Raw genomic sequence first — 25,238 nt, forward strand, 5'->3', positions numbered from 1 at the left:
TCTTTAGCATTTAAAAAAATTAGAAACTATTTCAAGCATACAAAAACAGTGCCCTCCCCAAAAGTAATATAAAAGGCCCACATAAGCCCATGTCCAAGGTTGAAGAACACTAACATTTTGCCGTATTTATAAAGAATATATTTATCATTTAAATAAAGAGTCTCTTTATTTAAAGAAACAAAACATTGCAGACCCAGCTCCTCATCCTTTTCCTCCCCCGCTCTTGTGGCTGGTGTGAAGAACTTGCATGTCAGTTGTATAACTCTCTTGCATATGTTTGTACTCTATCTACATACCTGTCACCCACAAATGATGTATAATGTTTTGTTTGTTTGTTTGTTTTATTTTATAAATTTATTTATTTTAGTTGGGGGCTAATTACTTTACAATATTGTAATAGTTTTTGCCATACATTGACATGAATCAGCCATGGGTTTACATGTGTTCCTCTTCCTGGACCCCCCCACCCACCTCCCTCCCCATCCCATCCCTCTGGGTCATCCCATTGCCCCGGCCCTGAGCCCTTGTCTCATGCATCGAACATGGAATGGTGTTCTGTTTCACATATGATAATATACATGTTTCAATGCTATTCTCCCAGAACGTCCCACCCTCACCTTCTCCCTCAGAGTCCATAAAATTGTTCTATGCATCTGTGTCTCTTATTCTGTCTCGCATATAGGGTTATCGTTACCATCTTTCAAATTCCATATATATGCATTAGTATACTGTATTGTTGTTTTTCTTTCTGGCTTACTTCACTCTGTATAATGGGCTCCAGTTTCATCCATCTCAGTAGAACCGATTCAAATGTGTTTTTTTTAATGGCTGAGTAATATTCCATTGTGTATATGTATGATGTATAATGTTTTGTGTGCTTTGAGTTTTGGGGGGTTTTGTTGTTTTTTTAAAAGGATCTATTAGGGTATAGTTGTTTAATATTGTTGTGTTAGTTTCTACTGTACGGCAAAGTGAACCAGCTATAGGTATACATAGATCCCCTCTTTTTTTGGGTTTCCTCCCCATTTAGGTCCCCACAGAGCACTGAGTGGAGGTCCCTGTGCTCTACAGCAGGTTCTCACTAGTTATCCATTTTATACACAGTATCAATAGTGTATTGGAGAAGGCAATGGCACCCCACTCCAGTACTCTTGCCTGGAAAATCCCATGGATGGAGGAGCCTCGTAGGCTATAGTCCATGGGGTCGCTAAGAGTCGGACATGACTGAGCGACTTCACTTTCACTTTTCCCTTTCATGCACTGGAGAAGGAAATGGCAACCCACTCCAGTATTCTTGCCTGGAGAATCCCAGGGACAGCGGAGCCTGGGTGGGCTGCTGTCTATGGGGTCGCACAGAGTCGGACACGACTGAAGCGACTTAGCAGCAGCAGCAGCAGCAGCAATAGTGTATATGTGTCAGTCCAAACCTCCCAGTTCATCCTATCTCCCCCTTTTCCCTCTTGGTACATATGTTGTTTTCTTTACATCTGTGTCTTTGTTTCTGCTTTGTAAATAAGATTGTCTATACCAGTTTTTTTTCAGATTCCACATATGTATGTTAATATGTACTTGTTTTTCTCTTTCTGACTTACTTTGCTCTATAATAGGCTCTAGGTTCATCCACCTCATTAGAACTAACTCAAATGTGTTCTTTTTTATAGCTGAGTAGTATTCCATTGTAATGTATGCGCCGCACCTTCTTTATCCATCCCTCTGTCAGTGGATATCTAGGCTGCTTCCAGGTCCTGGTTATTATAAATAATGCTGCAGGGAACTCTGGGGTGCATGTATCTTTTGGAATTGTGATTTTATCTGGAGATATGCCCAGGAGTGGCATTGCTGGATCATATGGTAGCTCTATTTTTAGTTTTTAAAAGAACACCCAAACTGATTTTCATACTGGCTGTACCAATTTATTGAGACATTCCCACCAACAGTGTAGGAGGGCTCCTTTTTCTCCACACTCTCTATAGCGTTTGTTGTTTATAGATTTTTTTGGTGATGGCTCTTCTGACAGGAATGAGGTGATACCTCATTGTAGTTTTGATATGCATCTCCCTAATAATTAGTGATGTTGAGCATCTTTTTCATGTGCTTTTTAGCCATCTGTATGTCTTCTTTGGGGAAATGTCTATTTAGATCTTCCACTCGTTTTTTGATTGGGTTATTTGGCTTTTTTTTTTTTTTTTGCTTTTTTTTTTTTTAAATATTGAGCTGCATGAGCTGCTTCTATATTTTGGAGATTAATCCTTTGTTGGTTGCTTCGTTTGCAAGTATTTCCTCCCATTCTGAGGCTTATCTTTTTGTTTTATTCATGGTTTCCATTGCTGTGCAAAAGCTTTTAAGTTTATTTAGGTACTACTTGTTTACTCCCATTTTTATTTTCACTATTCTAGGAGGTGGATTGAAAAAGATCTTGCTGAAATTTATGTCAAAGAGTGTTCTAGGTTTTCCACCAAGAGTTTTATAGTTTTATATCTGGCTTTACATTTAGGTCTTTAATTCATCTTGAGTTTACTTTTTTCTATGGTGTTAAGTGTTCTAATTTAATTCTTTTACACGTAGCTGTCCAGTTTTAACTTCCTGTTTTAAATTTCATAGATTTCTTCTCATATTTTTTTCTTTTCTTCTTCTTTTCAATTTGCTTCTTTTTCCAGTTTCCTAAGGTGAAAGCTTAGATTATTAACTTTAGATCTTTCTTTTTTTCTAATAAATGCATTCATTGCTACAAATTTCCTTTAACTACTGCTTTCACTGCATGCCACTAATTTTGATAAGTTATATTTTACTTTAGTTAAAATATCAAAATATTTCTCTTGAAATTTCTTTTCTGAGCCATGTGTTATTTAAAAGGGTGTTGTTTAATCTGCACATATTTGGAGATTTTTCCAGTTATCTTTCTGTTATTGATTTCCAGCTCAATTTCACTGTGGTTGGAGAGCATACTTAGTATGATTTATATTTTTAAAAATTTGTTAGGCTGGGACTTTCCTGGCAGTCCAGTGGTTGGGACTTCTCCTTCCAAAGTACAGGGAGTGTGGACTCAGTCTCTGTTCCAGGAGTTCAGATCCCGCATGGCTCAGGGCCAAAAAAACCAAAGCATAAAAAAAAAGCATCAATATTGTCACAAGTTCAATAAAGACTTTAAAAATGGTCCACATCAAAGAAAATCTTTAAAAAAATTGTTAATGTATGTTTTGTAGCCCATATGTAGCCTACTTAGAGAATATTCTACATGAGCTTTAGAAAGATGTGTATTCTGCTATTGTTGAATGAAGTTTCTAGAACTGTCAGTTCCAGTGATTGGTGCTGTTCAATTCAACCGTGTATTTACTCATTTTCTGCCTGCTAGATCGGTCTGTCACTGATAGAAGCATGATGTAGTCTCCAGCTGTAATTGTAGATTTATATGTCTCTCCTTGCCATGCTATCATTTCTTCCTTTATGTATCTTGACATATTGTGTTGTTAGGTGCATACACATTATGGGTTGTTATGTTTTGGTGAATTAAGCCTTTTATCATTATTTAATGTCTCCTTTTTATCTCTGGTAAATTTCCTTGCTCTGAATCAGCTTTGTTTAAAATTAATCTAACTACTCCAGCCTTCCTTTTATTTGTGTTTGCATCTTTATATTAAAGTGAGTTTCTTGTAAATACATATAGTTGAGTTTTGTTTTTTCCCCATTCTGACATCCTGTATATATAAGTCCATTCACATTTGGAATGATTATAGATATAGTTTGGTTAATAATTATCATATTTGTGACTGTTTTCTATTCATTGCCCTTGTTTTATGTTTCTTTTTTGTCTTTCCCTCATTTATTGCTTTTCTGGTTTTAGTTGAGCATCTTTTATGATTATATTTTATCTCCTAAATTAACATATCAATATGCTTGTTTTTAAAAACTTTTTAAGTGGTTACTCTACAATGTTCAGGATACACTTATGACTAAGTCTGCGTTTTTACACAGCACTGTATGACTGCAGGCATAGTGCAGGTGGCTTTAACGCTGTGTTTGAAATTCCTCTCTCCCACCCTTGATAACATGACTGTCCATCATTTTACTTATCCATGAGCTATAATCACAGAATAAACTGTTGCTATTGTGTTGAACCAACTTTTATCTAGTAAATTAGTTAAAAATAAGAAAAATAAAAGATTTTATTTTACATTCACTCATTCTGTCTCTAATGTCCTTCCTTTATTTGTGTAGATATGAGTTTATCACATATGTTATGTTACTTATTTGAAATCTTTTTTCAACTTTTCTCCCAAGGAAAATCTACTAACAATACAACCCAGGGATCGAACCTGGGTCTCCTGCATTGCAGGCAGATTCTTTACCATCTAAGCCACCAGGGAAGCCCATGACTACCATCAGTTCAGTTCGGTTCAGTTCAGTCCCTCAGTCATGTCTGACTCTTTGCAACCTCCATGGACTGCAGAACGTCAGGCCTCCCTGTACATCACCAACTCCCAGAATTGACCCAAACTTATGCCCATTGAGTCGACGATGCCATCCAAACATCTCATCCTCTGTTGTCCCCTTCTTCTCCTGCCCTCAATCTTTCCCAGCATCAGGGTCTTTTCCAATGAGTCAGCTCTTCGCATCAGGTGGCCAAAGTATTGGAGTTTCAGCTTCAACATCAGTCCTTCCAGTGAATACTCAGGACTGATTTCCTTGAGGATGGACTGGTTGGATCTCCTTGCAGTCCAACAAACTCTCAAGAGTCTTCTCCAACACCACAGTTCAAAAGCATCTATTCTTTGTTACTCAGCTTTCTTTATAGTCCAATTCTCACATCCATACATGACTACTGGAAAAACCATAGCCTTGACTAGATGGACCTTTGTTGGCAAAGTAATGTCTCTGCTTTTTAATATACTGTCTAGGTCGGTCATAACTTTTCTTCCAAGGAGTAAGCGTCTTTTAATTTCATGGCTGCAGTCACCATCTGCAGTGATTTTGGAGCCTAAAACAATTAAGTCTGTCACTGTTTCCACTGTTTCCCCATCTATTTGCCATGAAGTGATGGGATCAGATGCCATGATCTTTGTTTTCTGAATGTTGAGCTTTAAGCCAACTTTTTCATTCTCCTCTTTCACTTTTATCAAGAGGCTCTTTAGTTCTTCTTCACTTTCTGCCATAAGGGTGGTGTCATCTGCATATCTGAGGTTATTGATATTTCTCCCAGCAAGCTTGATTCCAGTGTGTGCTTCATCCAGCCCAGCGTTTCTCATGATGTACTCTGCATAGAAGTTAAATAAGCAGGGTGACAATATACAGCCTTGACGTACTCCTTTTCCTGTTTGGAACCAGTCTGTTGTTCCATGTCCAGTTCTAACTGTTTCTTCCTGACCTGTGTACAGGTTCCTCAGGAGGTAGGTCAGGTGGTCTGGTATTGCAATCTCTTCCAGAATATTCCACAGTTTGTGGTGATCCACACAGTCAAAGACTTTGGCATAGTCAATGAAGCAGAAATAGATGTCTTTCTGCAACTCTCTTGCTTTTTTGATGATCCAGAGGATGTTGGCAATTTGATCTCTGGTTTCTCTGCCCTTTTCAAAGACCAGCTTGAACATCTGGAAGTTCATGGTTCATGTTGTTGAAGCCTGACTTGGAGAATTTGAGCATTACTTTACTAGTGTCTGAGATGAGTGCAATTGTGCGGTAGTGTGAACATTCTTTGGCATTGCCTTTCTTTGGGATTGGAATGAAAACTGACCTTTTCCAGTTCTGTGGCCACTGCTCAGTTTTCCAGATTTTGCTGGCATATTGAGTGCAGCACTTTCACAGCATCACCTTTTAGGATTCGAAACAGCTCAACTGGAATTCCATCACCTCCAGTAGCTTTGTTCGTAGTGATGCTTCCTAAGGCCCACTTGACTTCGCATTCCAGGATGTCTGGCTCTAAGTGAGTGATCACACCATCATGATTATCTGGGTCATGAAGATCTTTTTTGTACAATTCTGTGTATTCTTGCCACCTCTTCTTAATATCTTCTGCTTCTGTTAGGTCCATACCATTTCTGTCCTTTATTGAGCCCATCTTTGCATGAAATGTTCCCTTGGTATCTCCAATTTTCTTGAAGAGATCTCTAGTCTTTCCTATTCTGTTGTTTTCCTCTATTTTTTTGCATTGATCTCTGAGGAAGGCTTTCTTATCTCTCCTAGCTATTCTTTGGAACTCTGCATTCAAATGGGCATATCTTTCCTTTTCTCCTTTGCTTTTCACTTCTCTTCTTATCACAGCTATTTGTAAGGCCTCCTCTGACAGCCATTTTGCTTTTTTGCATTTCTTTTTCTTGGAGATGGTCTTGATCCCTGTCTCCTGTACAGTGTCATGAATCTCCATCCATAGTTCATCAGGTACTCTGTCTATCAGATCTAGTCCCTTCAGTATATTTGTCACTTCCACTGTATAATCGTTAGGGATTTGATTTAGGCCATACCTGAATGGTCTAGTGTTTTTCCCTACTTTCTTCAATATAAGTCTGAATTTGGCAATAAGGAGCTCATGATCTGAGCCACAGTCAGCTCCTGGTCTTGTTTTTGCTGACTGTATAGAGCTTCTCCATCTTTGGCTGCAAAGAATATAATCAGTCTGATTTCGGTGTTGACCATCTGGTGATGTCCATGTGTAGAGTCTTCTCTTGTGTTGTTGGAAGAATGCTATGACCAGTGCCTTCTCTTGGCAAAACACTATTAACCTTTGCCCTGCTTCATTCTGTACTCCAAGGCCAAATTTGCCTGTTCCTCCAAGTGTTTCTTGGCTTCCTACTTTTGCATTCCAGTCCCCTAATAATGAAAAGGACATCTTTTTGGGGTGTTAGTTCTAGAAGGTCTTGTAGGTCTTCATAGAACCGCTCAAATTCAGCTTCTTCAGCATTACTGGTCAGAGCATAGACTTGTATTACTGTGATATTGAATGGTTTGCCTTGGAAACAAGCAGAGATCATTCTTTCGTTTTTGAGATTGCATCCAAGTACTGAATTTTGGACTCTCTTGTTGACTATGATGGCTACTCCATGTCTTCTAAGGGATTCTTGCCCACAGTAGTAGATATAATAGTCATCTGAGTTAGTCACCCATTCCAGTCCATTTTAGTTTGCTGATTCCTAAATTGTCAACGTTCACCCTTGCCATCTCCTGTTTGACCACTTCCAATTTGCCTTGATTCATGGACCTAATGAAGAGTTGACTCATTGGAAAAGACCCTAATGCTGGGTAGGATTGGGGGCAGGAGGAGAAGGGGACAACAGAGGATGAGATGGTTGTATGGCATCACTGACTCGATGGACATGGGTTTGGGTAGACTCCGGGAGTTGGTGATAGACAGAGAGGCCTGGCATGCTGCAATTCATGGGGTCGCAAAGAGTTGGACACGACTGAGGGACTGAACTGAACTGAACTGAACTGATGGACCTAACATTCCAGGTTCCTATGCAGTATTGCTCTTTACAGCATCAGACCTTGCTTCCATCACCAGTCACATCCACCGCTGGGTGTTGTTTTTGCTTTGGCTCCGTCTCTTCATTCTTTCTGGAGTTATTTCTCCACTGATCTCCAGTGCATATTGGGCACCTACTGACCTGGGGAATTCGTCTTTCAGTGTCCTATCTTTTTGCCTTTTCTTATTGTTCATGGGGTTCTCAAGACAAGAATACTGAAGTTATTTGCCATTCCCTTCTCCAGTGGACCACATTTTGTCAGAACCCTCCACCATGACCTGTCCGTCTTAGGTGACCCTACACAGCATGGCTCATAGTTTCATTGAGTTAGACAAGGCTGTGGTCCATGTGATTAGATTAGTTAGTTTTCTGTGATTGTGGTTTTCAGTCTGTCTGCCCTCTGATGGAAAATGAAAAGAGACTTATGGGAGCTTCCTGAGGGAGAGACTGACTGAGGGGGAAACTGGGTCTTGTTCTGATGGGGGGGCCACGCTCAATAAATCTTTAATCCAATTTTCTGTTGATGGGTGGAGCTGTGTTCCCTCCCTGCTATTTACCTGGGGCCAAACTATGGTGGAGCTAATGAAGATAATGGTGACTTCCCTCAAAAGATCCCATGCATGCACTGCTACACTCAGTGCCCCCAACCCTGCAGCAGGCCACCACTGACCCATGCTTCTGCCAGAGACTCCCGGACACCCACAGGCAAGTCCAGGACAGTGTCCTGTGGGGCCACTGCTCTTTTCTCCTGGGTGCTGGTGCACAAGGTTCTGTTGTGCCCTCCAAGAGTCTATTTCCCAGTCCTGTGTAAGTTCTAGCAGCTCTATGGTGGGGTTAATGGCTACCTCCTCCAAGAGGGCTCATGCCATACCCAAGTCTGCTGCATCCAGTGCCCCTGTCCCTGAGGCAGACCACCACCGACCCGTACCTCCACAGGAGACGCTCAAACACAGTTCTGTCTCAGTCTCTGTGGGATCTCTGGGTCCTGGTGCACACAAGGTTTGTTTGAGCCCTCTGAGTGTCTCTGGCGGGAACGGGGTTTGATTCTAAATGCGAATTCGCCTCTCCTAGTATCTTGCTGGGCTTCTCCTTTGCCCTTGGATGTAGGGTATCTCCTCACAGCAGCTCCAGCGCTTACCATCTTACTGGAGTTTCACTGATCTTGGACATGGGGTATCTGGTTTGCCTTATTTGTTTTCCTTCCCAGAGATCATAGTCCTGTGCTACCTTTTATCTGTTGTCAACAGATTTTTCCCTCCTATATTTTGTTCATTTTTCTAGTTGTTTTTGGCAACAGGGTAATTCAGACCCTGTTAATCCCTTTTGTCTAGATAATAGCTGTTTTAAGGCCCTTGTCTGCTAATATCATCTTTTGTCATTTTGCATCTGTTTACATCAACTAATTTTGATGCTTGTGGATCACTTTTCTTGTATCTTTACATGTCTGATGTATATATTTTTAAACTGAGTGCTGGACGTTGTGAATTTTACTTTGTTGAATGTTAGATTTTGTTGTTTTCCTTTAGAAAGTGTTGGATTTGTTTTGGCAGGCTCTTAAATTACTTGCAGATTAACTAATACTTTCAAGATTGTTTTTAAGCTTTGGTAGGGCAGATCTAAAGTAGCCTTTCCTGTAAGACCAGTTTAGCCTCATCCCTAAGGTGTGACCCTTCCAGATTCTCTATTAAATGCCCAGTCCAGGGTGTTCTACACTAAAGAGTTTCTTAATGAGGGTGAAAGAGGAGAGTGAAAAAGCTGACTTAAAACTCAACTTTCAAAAAACTGAGATCATGACATCCGGTCCCATCACTTCATGACAAATAGAGGGGGAAAAAGTGGAAACAGTGCCAGATTTTATTTTATTTGGTTCCAAAATAACTGTGGATGGTGACTGCAGCCATGCAATTAAAAGACGCTTGATCCTTGGAAGGAAAGCTATGACAAATCTAGACAGCACATTAAAAAGCAAAGACATCACTTTGCCAACAAAGGTCTGAATAATCAAAGCTATGGTTTTTCCAGTAGTCATGTACAGATGTGAGATGTGGACCATAAAGAAGGCTGAGAGCCAAAGAATTGATGCTTTCAAACTGTTGTGCTGGAGAAGACTTTTGAGAGTCTTGGAGATCAAACCAGTCAATCTTCAAGGCAATCAACCCTGAATATTCATAGGAAGGACTGGTGCTGAAGCTCTAATACTTTGGCCACCTATGCGAAGAGCTGACTCATTGGAAAAGACCCTGATGCTGGGAAAGGTTGAAGGCAAAAGGAGAAGAGGTGGCAGAAGATGAGATGGTTAGATAGCATCCGACTCAATGGATATGAATCTGAGCAAAGTCCAGGAGATGATAAAGGATAGGGAAGCCTGGTGTGCTATAGTCCACGGGGTCGCAGAGTCGACCACGACTTAGCAACTGAACAATGAACCACCAGGGTGTTCATTAAGAACTTTTCACTTTCACAAGCTCAAACTTTGTCCCCAGCTTTGGCACATTCCTTACCAGCTGACCTTGACTCATTTTCTTTGTTTTTGGCATGTGAAAATTTCTCTTTCTTACCTACAAGTTCAGCTATAAATTGCAAAAATTATTTTTTATTCCATTTTATCCAGAAGATTTCCCTCTTAGCTTAATGAGCAATTATACTAGAACCTGAAACATTCCATACATTCTTTTCAAAACATAAAACTGATCACATAACCTCCTCTGTAAGATCTTTCAGTGGAAGTTAAGACCTAAATTTTATTGATACCTGGGTTACCAGGCACTGTTTTGTACGTTGTATGTGTTTTCAACTGTGTCTCTTCACTCTTTTCTGTGGTCTCTGAGCTCGAGACATAGGAGCCTTCTCTCTGCCCTTGCTTCACACTTGGCATCCTCTGATCTGAAAAGCCACCTTCCCCTCACACATTGTGTCTCCATTCGCTTTTCAGATCTCAGCTCAAGTGTTGTTTACTCAGAGAAGGCTTTCCTGACGTCCCCGATCCTCTCAGTCTAGGTCACTTCCCTGTGTTATAGTTTTTTTTTCTCTAGAAATGTTTGCCTAATCTGTATCTAGATATTCATCTGTATGATGATTTTATTGACCATGATTCCCCCATAGTCTAGAAGCCTCATGAGAACAGAGACCATTACCATTGGCTGTTCATCTAGGCACGTTGTTGGAACATAGAATATACACAAGAAGTATGTATGGAATGGATGGATAGGTGGATGAGTGGGGTGGGTGGATGGATAGAAGTTTGTTTGAAGAATGTGTGAGTAATTGTATGAGTGAGGAAGGAAGGGAAGGAGAAAGAGAGGAGTGAATTTTGGCCAAATAACTTATTCCAGGAGCAATTTTTTTGGGTGTTGTACTTGTAAAAATGCTTATAAAAGCAGAAAAATTTCTTTGCTTGCCTCTTAGTTCTCTTTGCCTCATATAATAGCAAATACTTCTCTGTAGGTGGCAGAGCACTTATATAAGAACTTTTTCTGAAAAAAAAAAAAGGAGGGGGGAATTATCTTGAATGTTTGGAAGCATTTATATAACTTGAATCTCATATTACAGTGTTTAAAACATGCTCTCATTTTCTATAATATGTATATACTTAATTTATAGTTACCCAGTCTGTTTCCCTCAGACGTATTAGTAAGTGTTAGAGAGTTATCAGTCCTCATTTTACAATATTATGATCCATATCAGCATGTCATTCAAGAATGGGAAAGTAGGCATAGTGAATGAAACAGTGGCTAATGTTTTATCTTTAATAACAACAATATTTACATTATAGAATAATTGTAACTGTGGCAAATATAGACAGAACTACAAAGATGTATATATCGCAACTAGCTTTGGGATTGAGACTTTTAAGGTGTTTTCTCAGTACTTTAAAAAGAATGATCAGCTGACCTCTTTATTCATGGATTTTGTATATGAAAATTTGAAACCCAAATTTATCTTTCCCAGAATGTTTTGTACATACTCTTACCATCTATATCAACTAAAGTTCTTTATAGGGACTTCCCTGTCCTTTACCTTTATCATGGAATGTCCTTTACCATTCCCTGTCCCATGGTTAAGGCTACATGCTTCCACTGCAGGAGGCATGGGTTTGATCCCAGGTTGGGGAATTAAGATCCCACATGCCATTTGGCAAGGCCAACAAAAAAAAAAAAAAGAGAGAGAGAGAAAAAAAAATAAGAAATTAAAAAAAAGAGAGAGAAAGTTCCTTGTAATCTAAAAGTACTGTCATTAAAAGATTTGCCTCACTTTGTTTTCCGTGTTTTGGGTTTTTCTCACATTAAAAAATGTATAATAATTTGTCCTTGCAGCACTTAAATGCAGAACGGTCTTACAAGTCCCAGATTGCTACTTTACATAAGTCTGTTGTAAAGATGGAAGAGGAGCTTCAGAAGGTTCAGTTTGAAAAAGTGTCTGCCCTTGCAGATTTGTCTTCCACAAGGGAACTTTGCATTAAACTTGACTCAAGCAAAGAACTTCTTAATCGACAGCTGGTTGCTAAAGATCAAGAGATAGAAATGGTATGTCATACAATTTTAAATGATTCTTTTAATGATGCTATCACTATAAAATTTTTGTAATTTTAGAAAAACAAACTGTTTTTTTTTAATAAAATGCTACAGCAAAGGTATGTCTTTCAACTTTAGATTTTATTTTTAAAGTCTAGGACATTAATTTCTGTTGTGTTCCAGACCATTCAAGACCATAACACAGACTCTTCCTTTGTGTGCTCTGCACAGTCAAAAGAATGATAAAACACACTGACATATCAATCAGCAAAGAACCACGAGGTTGAGGTTTATCTAGCTAAATTATAATTTTAATGATATTGTTTTAAGCTAAATTTACTATTTGGCTGAGTTCTTTTCAACTGTAATTCACTTTATTTTATCTACCATGTGCCTGATGCCTGCCATCATGCTTGCCATGAGAATATAATGCTCAAAAGGTACAGTCCCCCTCCCTCAAAGACCTCCTGGTAGAGACATACAAATAATTTGGGGTGAATATGATACTAATAAGAAATACTCAAGGTTTCAGAGAGGAAATTCCCATTGGCCTGTGGGTGTCAGAGAGGAGTTCATAAGGGTGTAATACTGAACTCAAAAGGAATGAGGGAATAGCTTAGGCAATGGTATGAAGGTATAAATAAACTCTGGAATGAACAGTAAGTCATTTGCAGTGGCCAGTGTAGCATGCACAAGTGACTGAGATGCATCTGAAGAAATAGATGGGACCTGAATCCTAAAAGGATGTATGTTAAAGTTGCATAGTATAATTGAAATATCAACACATTTTGGCTATGTTTACATTTCTGTTGTTATCACACCCTGTTGAACTCCTTATTTTGTTACCCTACTGCCTGTTAGGAGGATATGATGCATTTGAGAACGACGTGTCTTGTTGGCTTCTGTAAGAAGTTCCATGTAAAAATGGATACACAGTTGTCCTTAGCAGCATTTTTCATAATTGCCAAGAAGTGTAAATAACTCAAATATTCCTACATTTATGCAAGGGAATATTATTTGGCAGTAGCAGTAAAGAAGGATTGATAGCTGCTAAAACATGGACAACTCTTGAAAACATTCCACTAAGTGAAGGAAGTCAGTCACGTAAGACCACACACACACACACACACACACTCTATGTTTCCATTTATGTGAAATGTTCAAAATAAGGCAGATCATAGAGGCTGGATGAGTTATTGCCTAAGGCTAGTGCTGGGGCAGAGGTAAGGGAGTGACTGCTAATGTGTACTGGGTTCCATTTTGGGATGATAAAAATGTTCTAACAATAAACTGTGAGAATGTGGTATGATCACATACCTCTGTTAATATTTGTTGGCCAAAAAGTTTGAGTTTTTCCGTAAGGTGTTATAGAAACAAACTTTTTGGTCAACCCAATATACTGAAAACCATTGACTTGTACCATTTAAATGGGCAAGTTGTATGGTATGTGAATTACATCCCAATGAAGCTGCTACCAAAAAAGTGATGCTCCATTTTGTATTCCCGCCAGCATTGCCTATTTTAATGTTAATCAACACGCACTAAGACATTTGCCAATTTAATAAACTGCCCCATTGGTTCAACCGAAAGAGGTTTTTCTCCTCTGAATATTTAGCAATGTCTGGAGGTATTTTTGATTGTCACACTGGGGTTGGGTTGGGTGGGGTTCACTTACTGTAGAACTCTAGTAAGTAGAGGCCAGGGATGCCGCTCAGCACAGGGCAGCTCCCTATACCAAACAATTACCCAACACAAAAGATCAGTAGGGTCAAGGTTAAGAAATCCTGGATTAGAAATACCATTTTGCTTTAAGTTATGTTTCTTTGATTATTAATATAAGATATATTATTCTCTATGTTTACTAGTTAGCTATATTTTGTAAATTTTCTGTTCATATCATTAGTTCATATTTCTCATGAATTAGTTCATATTCCTTTTATTAGCAAGATATTAACTATTTACTGAGTTTATTTTCATCTGGTTTTTTTCCTCATAAATTTTGGTTGTTTATAATGACTATAGATATGTTTGTTTTTGCTATGGTCAGACATCATTTTTAATTGTATCTAGTCTAGAAAGTTCTTACCCTACCTGCCTGCCCCTCTCTCTCCTAATAATTCATTTTAATTAAACTTTCTTTTCTCAGAGTTTTACATTAAATTTTTAAATATATATATATAATTTATTGTAATGTGTATTATGAGATAAAGAATTTTTTTCTAAGTAGTGATGTCTGGTTTCCCTCCTTTTGGAGAAGCATTCGGCTTATAGAATGTATTTTAGGCTCAAGATAACCTTCAAAAAGTGAAGTGTTCCATCGGACTATACAAGAGAGGGAATGTGCTATTACTCCTTATCTTTCTTAACTGTGGAATATGATGACATTCCATCAGGAAGTTGGGCATTTATAACTCACCCAACTCAGGACAAAGCAGTAGTCACAGATACTACCATGTCAGTCTTGCCAAAATATGTTATAAAAAATATCAAAGCTGGACATGGAAATTGTTTGATGCTTGGGATTAATAACTCTTAAATTAATGAACCTTCTGATACTATCAGAGAGTTGGGAAGTGATACTGTGTGTGTGAGTATATCTGCTAAGAAGGACACAATTTCAAATCTAGAAATTAAACGTGGTTGTCAGTTCATAACAGAGAAATTTTATGAGTCTCTGGTAATACATGAGGTAAGTGAACGAGTAGGAATAAGTATAGATATCTTCCTATCATTGTGCAGATGGAGAATGAGTTGGATTCTGCTCGTTCTGAAATAGAACTCCTCAGGAGTCAGATGACAAATGAGAGAATCTCCATGCAGAATCTAGAAGCTTTGCTGGTGGCCAATAGAGACAAAGAATATCAGTCTCAGATAGCACTTCAGGAAAAAGAATCTGAAATTCAGCTTCTCAAAGAACACCTTTGTTTGGCAGAAAACAAAATGTGAGTTGACTAGCAGTATGATAACATTAAGTCTTATTTCTTAAGTTTTTGGTACTTGGTAGGTTAGTGGAATTTTAAAGCTGGAATTTAGACCATTTAATGTCATAGCTTGCTATTAATTAAACTGAGGACCCAAAATGTTGTGATTTGTCTAAGATTTACTACCTATTTCTATTATGTGTCTCTAATGCATCTAAACTTAAATGTAACCATCTTCGTGTTGATTGTTTCCAATGGCACTTTGAGTGTAATAGAACATCTACTGATCTAACATATTGCCTTTGGGAAATATTATAACCAGATCAGAAAAAAAAGCACTTCTGAAACCACAAGGATTTTTCTATTTATGGACCTGCTTGGTATGGCTACCTGGTCTTTTCACTTGTCACATGGTATTTCCCTGTGTACTGGGCACCTGAAAGCACTACTGCAGTCACTGAATGCTGGAGACTTCCTCCAGAGCACTGATTGTGACTTTTTTTGTTTTAAAGAATTCCTAGTACTGTTAGCACCTTATTACACCACTGGAGGATTAGATGGAAATGCCTGCCTGCATGTGTGTGTGCTGTATGTGCTTAGTCTCTCAGTCGTGTCTGACTCTTTGGGACTTCATGGACTATAGCCCACCAGGCTCCCCTGTCCATTGAATTCTCCAGGCAAGAACACTGGAGTGGGTTGCCATTCCCTTTTCCAGGGGATCTTCCCAACCCAGGGATCAAACCCCAGTCTCCTGCATTGCAAGCAGATTCTTTACCATCTGACCCACCAGGGAAGCCCCACCCCTGCCTGCATAATAGATATTTTATTTTATCACCTTTGTCACCTGTCACAAAACCTCATGGGGACCCTTAGCCTCTGTTCTTATCCATCCCACCTGTAACACCTTTTCATCCAGCCTCAGCTCTGTCCTCCCGTGTGAGTAGGGTACGTGGGGAAGGACAGGAATCATGGTCTCAGGAATTGGCCACTTGTGGGAACCGCTGACTGAGCACAGGCTGCAAAACCAGGGCTGGTTTTCTTCAGAGACTGTTTTTAGGTTGTGGCAGCTGTAACCGAGTCACTCTTTTCAGTCACTGCAGCTGGGCTTTGGACTGGACCTTCAGAATGATCCAGTTATGTAGGATCATTTCCTCAAGCCATAGATGGAAATTGCCTCCGTGAAGTATGCCAAAACTCCCGCCTTTAAGGGGGTACACTCTGTTTTAGACTGGCTGGTGAGTAGTGTCACCTAGAATTGGTAAGCTTGATAAACTCTTGTGTTCCTAGTCTCTAGAGTTTAGACTCCAGCAGTCCGTAGTGCAGTCCTGAAAGCCAGCAGAGAGGAGAGAATGTCCTGGCAAGAGCGGTCACCTCTGTCATTATCTTCCTCATGGTAGTGTGCTTATCATAGGGTTTTGGAGGCATTGTTTAGCCCTAAGGAAGATCCTGTTAAATTGAAGAGATTTTGTCTTTAACAGTTGGATATATCAAATTTCATTACACATATATATAAGGCATTTGGTCAATTAGATATACATATATGCTGCTAGTGAATTCCAGTGTTATATGCATTGGAATATGCACATCATACTATGAAATAAATTGTAAAAGTGATCTGCAGTGAATTGATAATATAGGTAGATAATAGTATTACCGTATCTAAAAATAGGGAAAATGAAGTTTAACTAATTGAATGGGGCTGAGACAGCTTAAAGGGCTTTTAGTAGACTACTTTGCACATTTACTGCATCTAAAATTGGCATATTTTATTTTAATTTATTTTATTTGTATGAAATTGACATATTTTAGATGCACCAATACATCTGTAAAAATCAGTGTTGCTTGGCTTCAGCTGAGAAACCATGGCCAACATGGTTTCAGGTACCCTAGGAATACTTTGGTATTCTACCTTTAATCAACCATCATTCACATTCTCTACACAGGGCTATCCAGAGTAGGGACGTGGCCCAGTTCAGGAACGTTGTGACGCAACTGGAAGCTGACTTGGACATTACAAAGAGACAGCTAGGGACGGAGCGCTTTGAAAGGTAAGTTCAGCAGCCTGGAAAGCACTGTTTCTGGGATAACAACAGACTTTGGTTATTTCATGGTGATTAGATTTTAAGGTATGATTTGAACTGCAGTTTTACAACAGTGTTAATAATGTTGCTGGATATAGAAGTTCAGTTAAAGTGTCCCTATTTTGCTTTAGGGAGAGGGCTGTGCAAGAACTCCGCCGCCAGAATTACTCAAGTAATGCTTATCATTTGAGTTCCACAATAAAGCCAAATACAAAATGTCACTCACCGGAACGTACTCACCATCGATCTCCTGACCGAGGCTTAGATCGATCATTAGAAGAGTAAGTGGTTTAAAGATCCATTCTTTGGGGAACCATATAGCAATAAGCACTGAATATTTGAGGGAGTAAGAAAACTCAGTAACCATCTACCATTAGTAGTGCTATTTAAACATCATTACATAATTGGATATGTTGACATTAAAAAATAGTATTTTGATAATTAGTGTCATATAAATATGTTAAAGAAAGATGTCTATTTTATCTAAAGTTTACATAAATTATATTTTTAAAATCTTATTTTCTTTAATTTCTATAGCATACATTTTTATATACTTTCATTAACAAACTATTGGCTAATTATTGTAGCACCAAAAATACATATACTCTAGGAAAGTAATAGGGTAATTTTTCAAAGGAAAATATTTTAGCTATATTCCTAAGTGTCAGAAATTTTGTAAAAACATTTTTACTTAGAAATAATTTCAAACTTACAAGAAGTTAAAAATAAAACAATACAAAGAACATATGTACACCTTTTATCCCTATTCACTATTATAAAAATTTTACTCCGTTTGCTTTTTCTGTGTTTATGAGGCAGTATGAGCTTTCTCACTCATTCATACTCTTGTGCTTTGTCCTCCGTCTTTCTCTCTTGCCTTCCTCCCACCTGCCCACTCCCTGCAACAGACATTTTTAACCCATAACCAGTACCTCCAGTGGAACCACCTCACAGGTTTCTCCCTTGACCCCTGCCTTTCTGTATTTGTATGACACCCTTTCTTCTCCAGTGAGAGGCCTGCTCAACATCAAAATATTCATTCAACAACAGTAACACAGTTGTTCCTTCGCTCAATCCCAGAGTATGTCTAAAGTACTTTCAAGATTTCTTCATCTATGTCACTACACTAAACAGGCCAACTTAGAAAAAAGTTCAAAATCTATTTGCAATTCTTCCTTCCTGTCCCATACATAACCTTTCCAAAGTCTTGAGGGCATATAGTCAACTACTGTGTTCATAAATTACTTGGATTATTTTTTTCACTCCCTCTGTGGTGATGGTATACATTTAAAATAACAGCATTATATTCATTTGTTTCAATTTGCTTTCATTTTTCATTTTTATTTATTATGCTGAAATGTCCTAACCAAGAAGAAGAGATGTCTTTCCATTGTTCAAATTTGCTTTGCGTCTTTAAGGAATGGCTTGTAGTTTTTCTTTATATAGGTTTTGAATATTTCTTGTAAAATTCACTCCTGAATATTTTATTACATTTTTGTTACTATTGTAAATGGAGTTCATTTATTATATCTTCAAATGATGCTACTTTTGCATGTTAATTTTCTATCATGTTATCATGCTAAATTCTTTTATTTCATTAAATTTCGTTATTAATTCTTTGCTGCTAAGTCGCTTCAGTCGTGTCCGACTCTGTGCGACCCCATAGACGACAGCCCATCAGGCTCCCCCGTCCCTGGGATTCTCCGGGCAAGAACACTGGAGTGGGTTGCCATTTCCTTCTCCAATGCATGAAAGTGAAAAGTGAAAGTGAAGTCGCTCAGTCGTGTCCAACTCTTAGCGACCCCATGGACTGCAGCCTATCAGGCTCCTCCATCCATGGGATTTTCCAGGCAAGAGTACTGGAGTGGGGTGCCATTGCCTTCTCCATTAATTCTTTAGGGGTTTCTAAGTATACTATCATGTCATCTGCAGAAAGAGATACTTATTTCTTCTTTTCCTATTTTTATCTCTTGAATTCTATTCTCTGGTTAGTAGCATTTGCTAGCATCATCAGAATAATGACAAATAGTCATGGCAAAAGTGAAATTCTTGTTTTAATTCTGACCTGTAGTGGGAATGCCTCTTTTTGTTGTTGTTGTTTTCCTGTTAATTAAGATACTAGTTTTATGATTCAAGTATGGTATTAAGGAAATACCACTTATTCCTATTTTTTTCAACATTTTTTTTTTATTACTAAACAGTGTTTTTGTCAAGGACATTTTTTTAGCATCTATGAAGATATGGTTTTTCTCTTTAGAATTACTATTATGTGGATTATATTAATTGATTTTCAACTATTGAACCGTGTTTGAATTTCTGACATACATGAGAAATTGGTCACAGTCTATTATTTTCTTAGTGTTCTGTAATATTTTATTTTAGATTTTTATATCAATATTCATAACTGATATTGACCTGTACTTATCTCTTTGTGCTTTTTTTTATTAAGTTTAGATATCAATGTTATATCTGCTTCTAAAAAAATAATTTGGAAGTTTTTGTTTACTGTAGTTTGAAACAAGTTATTCAGTTGGGGATTATCTGATTTCTAAAGAGCCTTGGCTCTTTTTTTGTGGGGTGTACTTCCTTGGTAACTTTTTCTGTTTCTTCTTTGGAAATGAGTCTTTTTAAGCTTTCTATCTCTGTTTGTCTAAAAATTATCCAGGCTTTAAACTCTAGGTTTTCAGCTTTATTTGCACAGAAGTAACCAATGCAATATCTTATAAACTTTTAAATTTCTTCTGTGTCAATAGTTATATCCTGTTGCCATTTCTTATTTGTATATATGTGCTTCTCCCTTTGGTTTGTTGATTACCTTAGCCTGTGGTTTGTTGACTTAGTTCATTGCTTCAAAGAACCAGCATTTTGATTTATTGATTTAATCTATTTTCTTTCTCTATCTTATTAATTTCTGTTTTTGTTTACATTAGTTCCTTCCTTGTGCTACTTTTTAACTTACTTTGTTGATTTTTTTCCCCTAGGTTTTTGAGTTATAAATTTAATTCATTTATTACTATTCCTTAATTTTTATCAATGTAGATATTCAGGGTTATGAATTTTCCTATGATTACTGCTTTAAATATATCCCACAGATTCTGATATATAGTGTTTTTGTGATCATTATTTTTCAGAATTTCTTTAATCTTTGTTTGTACTTTCATTTTTACCCAAGAGTTATTTGATAGAAAATCTTTTAATTTTCAGTGAGAAGAGTTTTTTGTTTGGTTTGGTTTCATTTTTAATTCTCAGTGTTACTGTGTATATTATTTGTAATATTTCTATTTTATGGAAACTACTGATGTTTTCTTTATACTTTACTACATGTTCAAGTTTTGTGAACAGTTCATGTACACTTGAGAAGATATATTCTTTCTTATCAGAGTATAGTGTAATATATCCAGAAAATTTACCTTTTTAATTTTACTTTGTTCTTTTATAATGTCATTTAATTTTTGTTCACTTGATTTGTTTTACTAAGAATGGCATTTTAAAATTTCCTATTATTGGTATGTTTTTATTTCTTCTTATATCTTCTATAAATTTTGTTTTATATAGGTGGTTTGCTGTTTTATCTGTTGCATAGATATTCTGAATTGTCATATCTTCACTGTGAATGTGGCTTTTACAAAGTGTTATTTTCTGATGCACTTAATTTTTTTGGAAGGAGGAAGGACTTGACGTCTACTTTGTCTGGTATTAGAGTTACAACTCCTATTTCCTTATTGGGTCCACTTGGCTGGTAAATCTTTGTCCATCTCTTTTTTTGAATCTCTGCATTTTAAATCTCTCTCTTTAGATAGTATGGATTTGAGTTTGACTTTATGAACCACTTTGAAATTCTTTTTTTTTTAAATAGGTGAGTTAAGCTCCTTAACATTATTGATATAACTGTTAAATTTGGTCTCAACTCTGTCATATTATGTTATGATAACTGTTTACTATGTGATATTTGCTCTAATTCTTTCTCTATTTGGTTATCCTTCTTTGCTTGTAACCATTTCTTTTGATATTCAGGAAGTTTTGTGTCTTATTATAATGGTTACCTTTCTATTAATACTTTTAATAGTGTCCTTAAAGTATCCCTTTTTAAAATTTTAATCTTTTGCTGTTCATTTTAAATGGTACCTTTTGACTACCATCTAATATCTAGACATGGGCTTCCCTGGTGGCTCAGCAGTAAAGAATCCACCTGTGAATGCAGGAGTTGCAGGTTCAATCCTGCCTGAGTCAGAAAGATCCCCTGGAGAAGGAAATGGCAGTCCACTCCAGTATTCTTGTCTGGGAAAATCTCATGAACAGAGGAGCCTGACAGGTTACAGTCCATGGGGATCAAAAGAGTTGAACGAAACTTAAGCGACTGAACAACATCATCTAGACAACAGTCAGTGTGCTAATTTACTTTTCCCAACAGCTGGTCTGTTTCCTGTTCCTATAGTGTTGTCTTTTCAGGTTGCCATATAAATGGAATCATGTGGTATGTAGTCTGCAGTGGCTGACTTTTACCCAGCCACTGGGTAAAATATTAGATTTATATATTAGAGATTTATCCAGGTTGTTGTGTATATCAGATATTACTGGATATTGCTTTTAACTGCTGAATAGTATTCCATTGTGTGGCTGTAACACAGTTGTGTTTTGCTCTGTTTTACTCTTTATTTTGAAATGATTAGTCTCACAGGCAGATGCAAAAATAGTACAGATGGTCCCACATATCCTCTGCCAGCTTCCCTAGTGGCCATGTCTTACAAACCACGAAATTGACATTGGTGTAGTTAACCAGCTGATACCCCTTACTCAGGTTTTGCTAGTGTGTGTGTGCAGTTTTTTGGGTTTTTTTGTTTTGTTTTTTTTTACATACCACACATAGAACAACAGCACAGACAAGGTTCTGAATTGTCCCATCAGCCCCAAGGAGCTCATTCCTTCACGATACCCTTTCATGGTGACATCTTCCCGTCCTCCTCCCTATCCCTGAGCAAACTCTACTTTCTTCTCTATCTCTGTAATACTGTCTTTTTGAGAGTGTTGTGTAAATGGAATCACACACAGGATGTAATTTTGTGAGAGTGACTCTTCTCTCTTAGCACAATGCCCATGAGATCCATCCAAATTGGTGTAAAAAGTCAATAGTTCTTTCCTTTTTATTGTTGAGTCCATATTATTGCATGATATGGATGATTCACAGCTTCTGAAAACTGGGTGATAAAATACATTATATCTGACTTCCTTCACAGAAGCTGAGGGGAAAAAATCCCAAGTATTGCCAGAGTAACACTAGAATACATTTTTTAATACATCATAAAATCATTGAATTAAAATATTAATCTACATAACTTTTTTCTCTCTTATAGGAATCTTTGCTATAGAGATTTCTGACACATGGAAAGATTCTTCACATCCTTGGGAGAGGTCAAAGTTTCAAACTGATTTTTTTTTTGCTATATGATTGCATTTATCTTTTGAATGCTTGACAATGTTAAATGAATTTATTAACGTCATGCCTCTGAATCTCTGTTTTCATGTGCTGTGCCATATCGCAGTGATCTGAGATGACTTATAAACACAAAAATGCATATGGCCCTTTCTATCCATACAGTAATAGTGAGTGTAAAATCTGCTTACTTCACTATTGACGACTGTTGTGTTAACTGTCCGGAGTAAATAAAGAAGCTTATAAAAAGAGGCAAAGTGTTTTTACAAAACTGATTTTTTTTCCTTTGTGATTTATGCTTTCATGGCTGGACAAATTGTGCCAAAAGAGGCACAGTTTACCACTCCTGGCCTGGGACCCCATATTCCATTTTGGAGCCAACCTGACATGAATTCCGGGCCATACTCTGACTCCAAAGCAGTATAGTAGGCATGTGTCAGGGTTTTTAAATCCTTAGTGTTGTACCATTAATTAGCATACATTTTCTACAATTGTTTACCCCTACTATTTTTAGAAAGGTAGGTAATACTATCTCTGTCAAGAATGTAAGATTATTTTTAAAAAATCTGTATTTTTCATACGTTTTCCTTTAAAATATTAAAATACTGCAATCAACTTAATTGCCATTTTATTTATTTATTTTTGCCTGTGGCAGCTGTCTATAATGTAGCATAACAAGTTCAGTGATGTTTCCTTTTTTCCCCCAAAGTCTCTGAAACCTCTTACCTTTTCTGTCCATAGACTTTAATTTCATGTTGATATTACAGTCTTAACACTATTGTATTTTACTAATACAAATTATTTGTACTCTTGCCATTTTAATAAAAAAAAAGTCCTGTCATTAATAGTATTCATATGATGTAGACAGTTTCTCATTTTATATAGTCACTACTGGTTATGACTGCAGTAATGCAGGACAGTGCCCTGATTTAGGTCTTGTTTGTTCGTTAACACTCTGTTTCACCGTAAATTCATGCTATATACTCACTTTACTTTGATTTTTAAAAACCTTGAGTTTTACTTCTCTACTTCAGGACAGTCATTATAGATTGGTTTTAAAAATTGAATAATTAAAAAGATGTCCTTTTATAAACATTGTGTAGAATAATATGCAAAAAGTTGTTCTTACTAGTGTTAAATAATATACCAGTGAATATGCAAAATTAACCTTTGCTAGGTAGCAAAGCACTTGGTCATCACGGCAGTCATTTTAGTCTCTCCACCTCCTAAAAGAGCTGACAAGGAGCTGAGTGTCATCTGTTGTGCGCACTTAACACAGATTTTATGTGGAGAGGGCAGTATTAGGGATGGGGGCATGACAGAAAAAGGAAGATGTTTCCATGCTTGATGAAAAGTATACTGTGCTTGACTTGTGCCATCAATTGCAGAATACTTAAAAGGAAAATTATATGGTGAGTATAAAGGGGCCAATATTATCCAAAGGTAGAGAAACCTTTACTGTATTCTGTGTTAAAATTCAAAGAAAAGATTATTTCTTATGGTAATATTTAAAAACATTCTTTGTTTTAAATGAGATTCTAATTGCTTGAGTAAACATATAATAGCCTATTGATATGGTAAAGATGCAATGCATAAAATGGAATAAAATACACAATACAAAAGCTATATCAAACATATTCTTTCTTGATGACAAAGAAGTCTCCTGGAAAAGAGCTCTCAGTTTTGAAATGCCATATTTAATGCAAAGCATCCACTTTTGCTGAAGTAAGGGTGTTTTAAAAGAGGATTAAATATCTGATTAATTAATACCCTCTGAGTTAAATGTCTCATAGGCACTGAGTCTGAATACGCCTAAACTCAACTCAGCAATGTTTCCTCCTAGCAGTCTCTCCCCTGGTTTCCCACGGTGGAATGCCACATCAGCCAGTGTGACAGATGCCTGAAAGTCCAAATGCCACCACAGGTCACTCCTTTTCCTTCTCACTCCACACAGTCAACCTAAACGTCACTTCCTACTTCGCAACATTACTGAAAGAAATTAAAGAAGACCTGCTGCTGCTGCTGCTGCTAAGTCGCTTCAGTCATGTCCGACTCTGTGCAACCCCATAGATGGTAGCCCACCAGGCTCCCCCATCCCTGGGATTCTCCAGGCAAGGACACTGGAGTGGGTTGCCGTTTCCTTCTCCAATGCATGAAAGTGAAAAGTGAAAGTGAAGTTGCTCAGTCGTGTCTGACTCTTAGCGACCCCATGGACTGCAGCCTACCAGTCTCCTCCATCCATGGGATTTTCCAGGCGAGAGTACTGGAGTGGGTTGCCATTGCCTTCTCCAAAAGAAGACCTAGATAAGTGGAAAGACATCCTGCATTCATGGATTGGAAGGCTTAATATCCTTAAGAAGAAATATTCCCCCAAACCTATTATTTTTGCAGAAATGGAAAAGCAAATCCTAAAACTCATATGGAATTGCAAGTGCTGAAGTTATAGAACCCTTTGAAGAAAATATTGAAGCAAATCTTCATGACTTTGTATTTCACAGTGGTTTCTTAAATATGATTTAAATGATGAACAACATCAAATACAGATAAATTGGACTTAATCAGAATTAAAAAACCTCTCCATCAAAGGACAGTATCAAGAAAGTAAAAGGCAACCCAAGTAATTTGAGCAAATGTTTGCAAATCATGTATCTGTTAAGGATGTCCTCTCCAAACTATATAAAGAATTTTTGCAACTCAACAACAAAAAACAGGTATGCTTTCAGTCATACTTCCATCTAGTCCATTCTACACACTGTAATCAAAGAGTTTAGAAACACACATATGATCACATCCCTCTCCACACATACACACTGAGTACCAAATTTACCATTAGACTATAG

The 25,238-nt window shown here is 37.4% G+C and overlaps 1 protein-coding gene across 50 annotated transcripts in view; it reads left to right on the forward strand.

The window, feature by feature from the left end:
* TSGA10 (testis specific 10) overlaps positions 1–22,647 on the forward strand; it is a 92,649-nt gene extending 70,002 nt beyond the window's left edge. For all 50 annotated transcript variants that reach the window (XM_081484407.1, XM_081484426.1, XM_081484414.1 and 47 more), the window contains 5 exons: positions 11,768–11,977; positions 14,705–14,907; positions 16,830–16,934; positions 17,099–17,248; positions 22,319–22,647. In XM_081484407.1, coding sequence (XP_081340533.1) covers positions 11,768–11,977; positions 14,705–14,907; positions 16,830–16,934; positions 17,099–17,248; positions 22,319–22,343 — 693 coding nt within the window. In that variant the 3' untranslated portion in view covers positions 22,344–22,647. The remainder of the gene's footprint in view (positions 1–11,767; positions 11,978–14,704; positions 14,908–16,829; positions 16,935–17,098; positions 17,249–22,318) is intronic.
* Positions 22,648–25,238: the final 2,591 nt, after the last annotated feature.

Source organism: Giraffa tippelskirchi, chromosome 4, assembly GCF_054371585.1.
Source record: "Giraffa tippelskirchi isolate mGirTip1 chromosome 4, T2T-mGirTip1v1.2.pri, whole genome shotgun sequence".
In the NCBI taxonomy this organism is placed as follows: domain Eukaryota; kingdom Metazoa; phylum Chordata; class Mammalia; order Artiodactyla; family Giraffidae; genus Giraffa; species Giraffa tippelskirchi.